The 13,055-nt window shown below is 39.7% G+C and overlaps 1 protein-coding gene across 1 annotated transcript in view; it reads left to right on the top strand.

Annotated features, from left to right (window-relative positions):
* smc4 (structural maintenance of chromosomes 4) overlaps positions 1–13,055 on the top strand; it is a 54,873-nt gene that overhangs the window by 31,079 nt on the left and 10,739 nt on the right. Inside the window, exons 7-17 of the mRNA XM_052110314.1 lie at positions 107–234; positions 2,957–3,097; positions 4,087–4,237; positions 4,416–4,580; positions 7,297–7,530; positions 10,067–10,252; positions 10,352–10,513; positions 10,973–11,198; positions 11,284–11,363; positions 11,886–12,038; positions 12,156–12,282. Coding sequence (XP_051966274.1) covers positions 107–234; positions 2,957–3,097; positions 4,087–4,237; positions 4,416–4,580; positions 7,297–7,530; positions 10,067–10,252; positions 10,352–10,513; positions 10,973–11,198; positions 11,284–11,363; positions 11,886–12,038; positions 12,156–12,282 — 1,753 coding nt within the window. The remainder of the gene's footprint in view (positions 1–106; positions 235–2,956; positions 3,098–4,086; positions 4,238–4,415; positions 4,581–7,296; positions 7,531–10,066; positions 10,253–10,351; positions 10,514–10,972; positions 11,199–11,283; positions 11,364–11,885; positions 12,039–12,155; positions 12,283–13,055) is intronic.

Below are 13,055 nucleotides of genomic sequence, written 5' to 3'. Positions count from 1 at the left end.
GCTGTATGTTGACTTATTGTCACCCAGCTGTTTCATTATTTTGCTCATGAGATGCACAACCTGTGTAAATGGCTTGATGTTAGTGTGTTGGTGAATGTGTGTGCAGCTGAATCGAGTGAAGCTGGTGGAGAAGGAGAAGAGTGCTCTGGAAGGAGAGAAGAATAAAGCTGTGGAGTTCCTCACTTTAGAAAATGAGATCTTCAAGAAGAGGAGTCAGCTCTGCCAGTTCTATGTGTAAGACAAACATCCACTGAACTGCTTATTAAACATTTACAAACACAACTTCAACATGACATCTAAATTCACTGCCATTTCCTAAAACACGTTCCAAGTCTGATTGCAAACAATTTCAGTGCGTGACTCTGTAATCTTCATAATCAAAATGTAATAACTTTCTGCAATAATTCCAGCTGTGATTTGATGTTAATTAATGCAGTACGGCAGATACACCTTTTCTTTTTTTCATTCATCTCTGACCGTCACAGTCAGACATCACATTATAATCTAGTCCAAGAAAGAATTTGCCATTTTCAAAACCAACCTAAAAGTTTAGATGGGTTAACAATGCTTATATAAAAATACACTCAACTGTTCAAAAATGAATGTATGGACATAAAAAGATTCAACAACTAAGACATTTAGGTTTCACAGACATGTGACTAACAGAAATGGAATAATGTTTTATATAATTTTTTACAAAATATTCTTTAAAATACAGTGTCCTGAAAAAGGGATGTTTCTTTTTTGCTGGGTTTATATACAAACCAAAATTCTTCACAATAGATGTCTTAAAGGAATGATAAAGGTTCAACAAGTCAATCTAAAGTATTTGTAGCATATTCATAATTAGGCCATAGTAAAAAATATATAATTTCAACTCATCCCTCCTTAAAAAAAATTAATAAAAGATGCAAAGAATTGCTACAGTGAGGCACTTACAATAGAATTGAATGGGACCAACACCCCTAACAAACATCCCCGTGGTCACACATGAGTAAATGCACACCATAAAAAAAGCAAACAAAATTGATATAAAATAATCACTCAATCCATGCCCCACACTGAGAGCCCTCCAAAAACTCTAAATAGTTGCCTCATTTCCCAACAAACTAATCCAAGTTACCCCATCTTCCAAATGACACCTCATCAAAACCCGCCACCCTCCCCATCTCTGTGCACCACTCCCGAAATGGGGGCACAACAGCTGACCTCCAACCCCTCAAAATAACCTGCCTGGTGATAATTACACTGGTCAGAACCCAATTCTCTATGTGACTATTCCCCACATCATTACCCCACACACCCTATTGTCCAAAACAGAGTCTGAGACAAAACGAAAACCGAGTGCCCAACAAGTCACACAAAACTCTGAACCTTCAACCAGAATTCCTGGATCTCAATACACCACCAAAAAACATGGGTTGTGTCTCCATCTTCTGATTGGCATGACCCTTGTAGTGTGTGAACAGGTCAGGTTTGGGGAATGTACAACTAATATTACTGATCGAAATCAATGATTAATCATACAGTGTGACCCGAACACCCATACATGTAAAAACGCCCCAAACGGGCTTATATAGTCCAAGAGTCTGCTTCAAATATATATAGATAATTAAACACAACGAATTATGATTAATTAGGAATATACATCATATGCAGACAGTCTATATTAATTTTAATAACACCTCAATGGAATTGACCCGTAGGCTACCGCAACCAGTCAGTTCGTCTGCCGAACCACTTTATTTGGAACCTACTTTATCCAATTCTCCAGAGGGGTTATTCCTAGTTATAAGCTTACTCATCAAAAGCACGTTAACTAACTTTGATAATATCAGCTCGTAGCTTAAAATCGCACATTAAAGAGGCTTTGTTTTGTAACCAACACACACAGTCAATCACACGTATAATTGAGTTTAATACAAGGAACTAGGATATATCACTACACTTAACAAACAAACATTTAACATAGAACAAACATAAAATAAACAAAGTAAAAACGGTAAGGAAAGTAAAGAGAGGGGTAGCAAACTTGTTACAACAGTTAAACCTTAAGAGAACCTTTCACCCGGAGGGTATCGGATTGCTCTAGAAATGTAAAGTGTTGAGCTTTGTCCGAAGACAAATAAAAGACTGAGATAAACGGCAAATAAAATAAAAGACATGTCTGACGAAAGTAACACAAAAGAAAAGTAAAGAAAGCTTGAAGAGATACGAGGGAAGAAGCCAAGAGAGAGATTCAATGCCGGAGCCTAACTTTTAAGGCAGGGAGGTCACACCTCCTCTGGGAGGACTGGCCCAATGAGACTCCTCCGTTTTGGGCGCGAGATTGTTTCTTTGTCCTGTCAAGGCTCATTTACATGTCATTTGCATAATTTATGACCGGGTCAGGATTTTGGGTTTAATCACTCAAAAGACAGTAAAAACATAGCAGAATACATTTTTAACGTAACCATATATTTATATTCAGCTAGGGCAAGTCGTAAGGTTTAATTTGATACCAAGAAACGTGTATTTGGTACACTTAAAAGTGAATATACACTCTTAGACTCTATATATATATATCCTCAGAGTTTTACTACACAACTAAACAGTCTTACTAGTTTGATATACAGCAGAAATACCAAAGCCTACGGGGATAAAAACATATTTCCTTAAACATAAGCCCTTCTGGGCTTTAAATGTGAGAAACATGTGTGTCTCTCAACTTTTCACATTCCTTACTCATCTAAGGAGGGGGGTGCGGGGCGAGTCACATGAGTGGGGGTTTTATGACCCTTCGCAAGAATGTGTGCATTGCATTCAGAATCAATGACTTCATGATTCTCCGTCCATACCCTACACCCTACAGCATGTATTGTGCTCCCTTTGTAGTGCTCTGTTGATGATGTGTAATTATGCTGCTGCTGTTGAATGAACTTCAGGTGTTATTCTTAGTGATGTTCTTGTTCTTCAGGCATGATCTAGAGAAACGTGTGTCAACGAGAGAATCTGAGAAACAGCAGATTCAAGAAGACACAAAAGAACTGCGTGACAAGAGCAGCCAACTCACAGAAGAGATGAAGGGGAAGAACGAGGAGCTGAAGAACGTGGAGAAGTGAGACCATCTTATGTCACTGAGAATGATACACTTCAGTTGCTGGCCTCATGTCTCTCTATTAGTGGTCGACCGATATATCGCAGAGGCCGTTAAATTTACCCCTTTGGCCGATTTGTTTTTTGAGACTGCTGAGAATAACCTGCTTGCATGTGAAGCAACTGAGACATGTAAACGACTAGTCACAATTCATTTTGTTGTTACATGCTGTCATGTTACAACAATAATAGACCGGTGTGCAACAGTGTCATTTAAACAGTCTGTATATCAGAGCTCATCTGTTTCATTCGCTCTCCTCAATAGTTCCCTGTAAATTTTAACTGTCTTGTCTAATGATAAAATGGAAAATATTAATAAAACTAATGTACCATCTGCAAATATGCATATCTTATATGCGCATATATCTGTTTAAAGAGATGTAATTCACGACCCTCGTGAAAATCATACGAATTCTATCAGCCAGAATAAAAATATTTCAGGATTAAAAAAATTCTTCTCGTTCACAAATCATGATGACAATCCAAGCAGGTGATCTGGGCCATTTAAACTCAGGAGATTGCTGCTGCGCGCACTGGATCCATACAAGTGCGTGAGTGCAACTTCAACGCCCTTCACATGTGCTCAGAGCATGTCTTATTCACTATGCACTGCATGTACAATTGGTGCGATTCTGTATTTCTTTTGAGTAAATGCGATTTGTTAATGTGGACATGCCATCAGTGGTTGCTGGACTACTGTGTACTGTTATTTCTTCCTCCCTAATATATTAACAATTTCTTCATGTGCATATAAATTACTAAACTGAAATCAGAAGAAACTGCTATCTGTTATAGTGCTAAATAAGAGTTTTATTTATTTGGAATTTTATGTTTTTTATTTACTATATTAAATTGTGTGATATCAGCCATTATACAATCCATATCGGTCGACCACTATTTATATTGTGGGTTTGGGGTCTGTTGCTCAGATTGTTGTTTTTGCTTCTGAAGGAAACTGACGAAGCTGACAAAGTTCATCGAGAACCAGAAGGAGAAATTCACCCAGCTCGACCTGCAGGATGTGGAGGTGCGAGAGAAACTCAAACACACCAAGAGCAAAACCAAGAAACTGCAGAAACAGCTGCAGAAAGACAAGGAGAAGGTGAGACATCTGTCTGTCTGCTGGTACTGTAAGAGAGTGTATGACCTGTCTTCCTCCTCCCTGACCTTACAATCAAACCTCCCTTCATAAAGCCCCAATGACCTGGTGCTGAAAGTGAGTTGATTGGAAGAGGAGGGTGTAGTAGATGTTTTGTAAGTGTTTGTTGTGTGTTGTTCAGCTGGAGGAGTTGAGGAGCGTTCCTGCGAGCAGTGAGAAGATCATCACGGAGGCGTCGGCTCAGAAGGAGGAGCTGGAGAAGAAGAAACTGCTGGAGGAGCAGAAGTTGGCTCAGGTGATGGAGAGTCTGAAGGAGGAGACCAGCGGCCTGCAGGAAGATAAAGAGGTGACGATCATAAAGATTCATCAACCTACCGATCACTAATATTTAGGGTTGTCAAGTGGGCTGAGAAACAGACATTTTTGAATTGACGTTGTTTCCTTTGGTTTATACTGTATGTATTAATTGTCCCTCTTGTGGACATAGTGTTATATTATTGGTGGTGAAGCAGCTCAGACTTTGAGCCCAGACAGGGGCTGTTCAATCAGAACTGAATGGAACAGTACGCGAGGGTCTCAAGACACACATATCCAAATTGAACTCCTTACCTGACAAACTGTTTTAGAACCCATTGCCTAATCTGAGAAATGCTGAAAAGAGAGCAAGACGCAATGGCTAAAGACGTCCACCTAAGGGGCTGTTCACACCAAATACTTTTGCAACCATCCACTTTAACATTTGTACCTGCACTAGATCAGTGGTTGGGAACCTATGGGTCGCGAGCCACAAGTGTCTCACAATTCATCAACGCATGAACGTTTAAAACTGTCTAGAGCTGCTTTTCCAACAAAGTGTGCGTGTGATTGCAAAGCTTGAAGTCACTGACACTGTTTTGATTTCCTTCTGAATTTGTCATACAGCTACTTCTGGTGAATACGTTTTGAATTGAACACCCGCCAAATACAGATTTTTCATGCCGATTATTTTGCTGATGTAGCAGCCACTGTGGAAGGAGACTTCTGAGTGATATATTACAAGAAATTAGTTTGACGAAACATGATTATATTTTGAAGAACAGCTGAAAGAAAATGCACGTCTGATTTGATGTGTGTGCGCAGTGAGCTCTGAATGCAATGAAAGCTTTTCTCCAACACACGAACATTCATAGAGTTCTGGGACTCCTTCCCAATAACTATTGATCTTAGAGGTTAAGAGCATTTTCTACGAGCGATTTTATGAACGTACGTTATTTTTTTATATGCACCCAGAGTGTGAAATAGCTCCCGCCACACTCCAAAAGTGACGAGACTCAATTCAGTTCATGAGCTCTTCGTTCAAATGTATTTCATGCGGGAGTCATTTTATTAATATACCCGCAACAGGCGGGTGACCTGGAAGACGTCTCGAGTGACACATGACAAAAAATGAATTAGTCACATAGATGATCTTGAAAACACTTTATTATATTTGTAAGAACAGACAACAGAAAAGCCGTGAACGCTCGTCTGATTCTGTTTGTTCAGGGACGTGCAGCACGAGTCTCGTGAAACAAGTGCATGTAAGAGTTATCACTCCTTTTTCTCTGTTTCATTCAACTGAAAACTGTTTGCAAGAATAATGTCATCTATGAGAATGCTGCACATGATCTCTGATCATCTCGTGATGTGACTGAGCAGTTCATTCTTACAGATTGTGAACGCAACTCTACAGGTTCAGTCATATATATCTTTGTATTAAAGACTAAATATTATTTATTCTCTTTAAGGTGCGTACACACTGCCAGCGACTTTATCGCTGCAGGTCGCCAGTGGCTGGCGGTGAAGTCGCTAGTGGGTGTTCCCACTACTGGTTGCCTAGTAACGTTTATAAATGACATTCACGGATGCCATTCCATTGCTGTTGACAGCGAATCTCTTTTCTTGCCACTAAAAACAAACATTTTGGAGGGAAAAGACTAAATATAAATGGAATCAGTACATAAAATGCTTTATATCAAAGATGAATGAGAAACCAGGCGTGTTGTTTGCCAGAGCGGCTGTTTATCTGCGGCGAAAATGCAAATGCCGGTCTGTCTGGGTCCACAAAATCCCTGCGATCTCAGATACACCTTTCCACGCAGTATTTTTCTTAAAAATGGCTGTCGCTTCCGTTAGTCGCTCCAAAGTTGAACTTTTCTCAACTTTGTCGCGTCGCAGGACACGCCCACATCTAGCGCCAACGGTCGCAACAGCTCGTGTCGCCGGAAGTCGCTGTGCTCGCATTGAAAATGAATGGTATTGAGTCGCTGTCGCGCGCGATGTCGCTGGCAGTGTGTACGCACCTTTAGGCAACATTAACTGTATATGCAAACACATTTGATAAGAACACACATATGGCAGCTTTATTTGGCCACACAATAATTTTTTAGGCTTATTTATGTTGATTTATTATAATTATCTTTAGTTCTTAAGTTATATGCTAGTCATTTTCACCTGTTGCTTCATACTGATGCTTGCGTGATGGTAAATGGGGTGGTTGGAGATGGTAAATGTTTGGATTTGGGGAGGTGGTTATATAGTAGATTTCATTTTATCACATCGTTATTTGTATTGCTTTTTCATTTCGTTTAAAGTGCCATTTTAATTTAGAAATGTATTTTCAAGATTGTCGTGTTTTAATAAATGTATTAAATTTTTCAAGCAAAATCAATAAAGCAAAAATATTCACCGACCTTGGGGATTGACCATATAATTGAATATTGATATTTTAAATGATTATTATTCAAATATATTTTACATATCGCCCAAAAGGGAAGTTACAGTTTTCATGAAGTAAAATGAAGTCATTTTATGTAGACCGCACAAACACGTGTACTCTATTCCATTTTGCAACATGTTGCCTATTAATGTTTGCATATTTGTGTGTTTTTGAGTAGTCTATGGGCACTATAAACATTTTATTTTATAGAAATACTTTGTTTTTGAAAATATTGATATTAAAATATTGTTTATGAATTTTGTATTATATACTTTCCTGAACTAGATTCAGCTCTCACATGTTCCTTCCTCTCCTGTTTGTGTAGAAAAAGGAGCAGGAGCTACTGGAGTTGAGTAAGACAGTGAATGAGACTCGCTCACGGATGGATGTGGCTCAGTCAGAGCTGGATATCTATCTGAGTCAACACAACACTGCTGTAAGTCAACTGAACCAGGCCAAACACGCCCTACAGGAGGCTGTAGACACGCTGAGAGACAGAAGAGCAGCCATCAAAGACCTGAACGTCAAAATACCACAGTGTGAGGAGCAGCTCAACAAGGTGTGTGTGTGTTGTGTAAAGGCCGGAACCTACTTCACGCAAATATGCGAACGCAGACACATGCTTTGCCAACACATTGCCTATGCGTGGTCCCGCTGTACATACTTTAAATGGTGGTTACAAACCTCACACCACAAGGGGGCGATAGTTTGTTTTAGGTGCCACAAATGTGTGATGTTGATGCTGTGGTGGTGGTTGCTTCTTGGCATCAGACTGTTGATGGGTCTCTGTGCCTCAACCATAGACTCCTCTACAGCCAGAGGGAGGGGGGATGTGGGCAGTAGTACTGGAATGGTGTCTGACTTCTCCTGATCTGTCTCTAACTGCTAGAGCCACAAAAGCAAACATGACAGATTTGAGGTGGATTAGTAATAAAGGCACAGTGATAACTTTTTAACTTTCTACCTAAAATACACAACTTTCATCATTAGATATGTATTCTTTATAACTCCTTGTTGTTTAAGTGTGTGTGTGTGGTACGTTTACCTAACCTCAGGATGCTGTTTCAATAAAAACATCTGCTGAATTTAGACCTGCACATGATTTAACTTTGCTTATGTTTACATACAATACAGGTGAAACTCGAAAAATTAGAATATCGTGCAAAAGTTCATTAATTTCAGTAATTCAACTTAAAAGGTGAAACTAATATATTATATAGACTCATTACAAGCAAAGTAAGATATTTCAAGCCTTTATTTGATATAATTTTGATGATTATGGCTTACAGCTTATGAAAACCCCAAATTCAGAATCTCAGAAAATTAGAATATTGTGAAAAGGTTCAGTATTGTAGGCTCAAAGTGTCACACTCTAATCAGCTAAACACCTGCAAAGGGTTCCTGAGCCTTTAAATGGTCTCTCAGTCTGGTTCAGTTGAATTCACAATCATGGGGAAGACTGCTGACCTGACAGTTGTGCAGAAAACCATCATTGACACCTTCCACAAGGAGGGAAAGCCTCAAAAGGTAATTGCAAAAGAAGTTGGATGTTCTCAAAGTGCTGTATCAAAGCACATTAATAGAAAGTTAAGTGGAAGGGAAAAGTGTGGAAGAAAAAGGTGCACAAGCAGCAGGGATGACCGTAGCCTGGAGAGGATTGTCAGGAAAAGGCCATTCAAATGTGTGGGGAGCTTCACAAGGAGTGGACTGAGGCTGGAGTTACTGCATCAAGAGCCACCACACACAGGCGGGTCCTGGACATGGGCTTCAAATGTCAAACGTCTTACCTGGGCTAAAGAAAAAAAGAACTGGTCTGTTGCTCAGTGGTCCAAAGTCCTCTTTTCTGATGAGAGCAAATTTTGCATCTCATTTGGAAACCAAGGTCCCAGAGTCTGGAGGAAGAATGGAGAGGCACACAATCCAAGATGCTTGAAGTCCAGTGTGAAGTTTCCACAGTCTGTGTTGGTTTGGGGAGCCATGTCATCGGCTGGTGTTGGTCCACTGTGCTTTATTAAGTCCAGAGTCAACGCAGCCGTCTACCGGGACATTTTAGAGCACTTCATGCTTCCTTCAGCAGACAAGCTTTATGGAGATGCTGACTTCATTTTCCAGCAGGACTTGGCACATGCCCACACTGCCAAAAGTACCAAAACCTGGTTCAATGACCATGGTATTACTGTGCTTGATTGGCCAGCAAACTCGCCTGACCTGAACCCCATAGAGAATCTATGAGGCATTGCCAAGAGAAAGATGAGAGACGTGAGACCAAACAATGCAGAAGAGCTGAAGGCTGCTATTGAAGCATCTTGGTCTTCCATAACACCTCAGCAGTGCCACAGGCTGATAGCATCCATGCCACGCCGCATTGAGGCAGTAATTAATGCAAAAGGGGCCCAAACCAAGTACTGAGTACATATACATGATTATACTTTTCAGAGGGCTGACATTTCTGTATTTAAAATCCTTTTTTTTTTATTGATTTCATGTAATATTCTAATTTTCTGAGATTCTGAATTTGGGGTTTTCATAAGCTGTAAGCCATAATCATCAAAATTATATCAAATAAAGGCTTGAAATATCTTATTTTGCTTGTAATGAGTCTATAGAATATATTAGTTTCACCTTTTAAGTTGAATTACTGAAATTAATGAACTTTTGCACGATATTCTAATTTTTCGAGTTTCACCTGTATATAGCTGATTTTGGGGAAGCCGCAATTTCTTGCCAAGCATTTTCAATTGCGGTTTTATTCTAATGGTGTGGGGATGCGGGGTCGTAAATATATTTGTATAGTCTAACTTGTTTGGCAAGACTCTTCTCAAATTGCTGCTCCGCCATGATGGTTGTTGATTTAAAAGATGAAAATCCACTAGCGCCCCTTGTGGCAACTCTGAGAATGCAGCGCATACTTGCGTTGGGTTATGAATTGAGCACCGACACATTTCACTATGCAACGACGTGTGGATTCAAGATTGCTTGGCAAGGTGTGTCTGCATTCATGTGCTTGAGTAAAGTATGTTTGGGCCTTAACTCTACATCATCTAATGCAGAAAACATGGATGGCAGTTAAAGACATTGTATACTGTGTTGTACAGGATGAGCAGGAGCTGGCGCAGATCTCTGAACAAGACCGTCAGAAGCGAGTGTTAGTTGGTGATATGAGACAGAAAGTAGCTGAAGCCAAAAGCTCTCTTTCTTCAAACCGCAGCCGCAGTAAAGTGCTGGATGCGCTCATGCAGCAGAAACAATCTGGGAAGATCCTTGGCATCCTGGGGCGACTGGTGTGTATATACATACGCAAACACACACACACACACACACACACTGACAGCAGAGGAGCCAGTGACAACAGACAGATAAACGTGTGTCTGACTCAACAGGGTGATCTGGGAGCGATCGATGAGAAGTATGACATCGCCGTCTCCTCCAGCTGTGGATCTCTGGATAATATCTTAGTGGACACTATCGACACAGCACAGAAGTGTGTGACCTTCCTGAAGACACAAAACATTGGTATTGCCACGTTCATTGGCCTTGACAAGGTGATGCTTCAGCCAAATCCTGAAAATGGAAAAGAGTTTTTATATGTATTAAATTTCATTCAGGTTTTAGTTCATATGAACGTTTCATAAAGTTATTTATTTCATTTGTATATTAGAAAATTAATAGTTTTATTTTTTGGTTGTAATATTTCATGTTATAGTTTTCAACCCTTATAACAAGCACCACAGATCATTCCATCTGCTTCTGATGTACCACACAGCACTGGATCAGAACATGTGAGCTGTGATTGGTTGTTTCACATGTCAATCATACAGCCACTTGTGTAATTGACCAGTTTTTTTTTAGACTATAAACTCAGACTATCAAGCACTGATTTTAAATACGAAACCAAAGGTCATTTATTCCATTGAGTTTTTGTTCAGGTTTTCTTTGTAATATTCTAGCAATAATAGCATTTGTCATCTCTCATGAGTGTGAGATGTGTTGTTGTTTTGTAGATGAAAGTGTGGGAGAAGAACATGAGCTCCATCTCCACCCCAGAGAATATTCCTCGTCTGTTTGACATGGTGCGTGTGAAGGACGAGAGTGTGCGTCCGGCATTCTACTTCGCCCTCAGGGACACGCTGGTGGCTAAAGACCTGGAGCAGGCCACGCGCGTTGCATTCCAGAAGGACAAGCGCTGGAGGGTGGTGACACTGCAGGGCCAGATCATCGAGCAGGCCGGTCTGTTTATGTGCAGCTCATGTGTTTGTGTGATGCTCATAAAGAGCTGTCACTCTGGTCTGATGTCTCTTTCTCTCTAAATCAGGTACCATGACTGGAGGAGGAGGACGAGTGATGAAGGGCAGGATGGGCTCTTCAGTCTGTGCTGATGTCACTCAAGATCAGGTCCTGATTACATGCTAACTTTAAAGAAAAGCACTGATGCCTGTAATGGAAAGATACAGACATTTAAAAAAAAAGTCTCCAGTTTGTTTCAGGCTTGTTCCTAATAAAGTCAGGCGTTATGCGCCATTTTGTTTTTGTTCTGGTTATTAATGGGGTTTTGGTTGCACCGTAAACATATTCTGGGATTTTATAAATGTTGGACTGTTGTTGCCTCTTTCTGTGCCTGTAAGGAGACTAAGAACATTTTGTAATGGTTAAAAAAATTATAATTTAATATCACCTGATTAATCGTTATTGAACTTTTCCACCCGTTTATTTGTCAGTGTTATCGGTCGATCTCTAAAGTGGATCATTCTTTTCATATTATGTCTGATTTTTGTTTTTTGTTTTCTTAAAAAATTCACAACTTCAAATCAAATGGTTTTTTTTTAAGACTTAAGGTCAACTACATGTACATTTCAAGTTTGCTTGTAAATTAAAGCTTGATGTAAGACATGATTTAAAAATGTGTGTTTGTTTCAGTTGGATAAAATGGAGAACGCCTTAAACAAGGAGATGACTCAACTGCAGGACTGGCAGCAGAGGAAACTTCAGCTGGAGGAGAAAGTGCACAAAGCCAAATGTGAGCTGAGAGACATGAAGAACACACTGGAGAAATACTCTGCCTCCATACAGGTCAGACATACTCAAACACTGATCATCTACACACTGGACGTGTTTGTGTGAGTAATATCTACACACTGTGTGTGTATGAGTGATGATGACATCTGTGTGTGTGTGTGTGTGTTGTAGAGTCTGACAGAGCAGGAGCTTCATCTGAAGACTCAGATTAAAGATCTGGAGGCAAACGTCATCTCTGCTGCTCCTGATAAGGCCAAACAGAAACAGATGGAGAAGAAACTGGAGAGCTTCAAGAAAGGTACAGTAACACCACTGACTGGAGATCCCACAGTCATGGAAAACCTGCAGACATCAGGGGAACTTTTTTTTTGCTGCCTCATGGAAATGAGAAGTGTGTTTTAAAAAGTTAATATAATTTGTGCTGCTCTCAAATGATTTGTTGGTTACATTTTGTTCTTTGTGATCAGAAAGTCTAATACTACTGAGGGTCTTACTGGAGAGATCTCTTCAGTCAAAAGAATGGTACCTGACAGGGAAATTATATTCTGTCAGCAATGAGTACAAAAAAAAACTTAACCAGGTGATCATGAATGACCAGAAGAGTCATTGATATTCATTTTTTGTTAAAACTCTGGGGGTAAGACTATATTAAATGGCAGATGAAGTTTGTAAGATTAAAACATTGCTGTTGTAAAAATTATGTAGTTGCATTGGATAAACTGATGATTACCCAAAGTAAATGAATGTTTTGAGTTTTTGGCCTTTTAAAATACTAAAGGGAGACCAGCACTAGGTGTCATGCTTTAAACTCCAGTGATTTTATCTTTTTTTTTTATAATTATTTATGTCAGTCCATTCCTGTAGATTCAAACCTTTAAGTGTTCTGAACCTTACAAAAAGATACATCTTTTGATCACTTGCCCCAGTAGCTGAGCATGTAGTTGCAATGAAACCTGCCATTAACCTAGAGGCACATGTCCTGTGAACATTAAGTAGCTTGATTGAAACGATAATAATGAAAAAAATAACCATCTATGTTTGTGATATAGCCTAAGCCTGTGTCACTTATGA

This window comes from Xyrauchen texanus, chromosome 38 (genome assembly GCF_025860055.1).
Source record: "Xyrauchen texanus isolate HMW12.3.18 chromosome 38, RBS_HiC_50CHRs, whole genome shotgun sequence".
Lineage (NCBI taxonomy): Eukaryota > Metazoa > Chordata > Actinopteri > Cypriniformes > Catostomidae > Xyrauchen > Xyrauchen texanus.
Note: the sequence above shows the minus strand (reverse complement) of the source record. Positions and strands in the feature narration are given on the sequence as shown.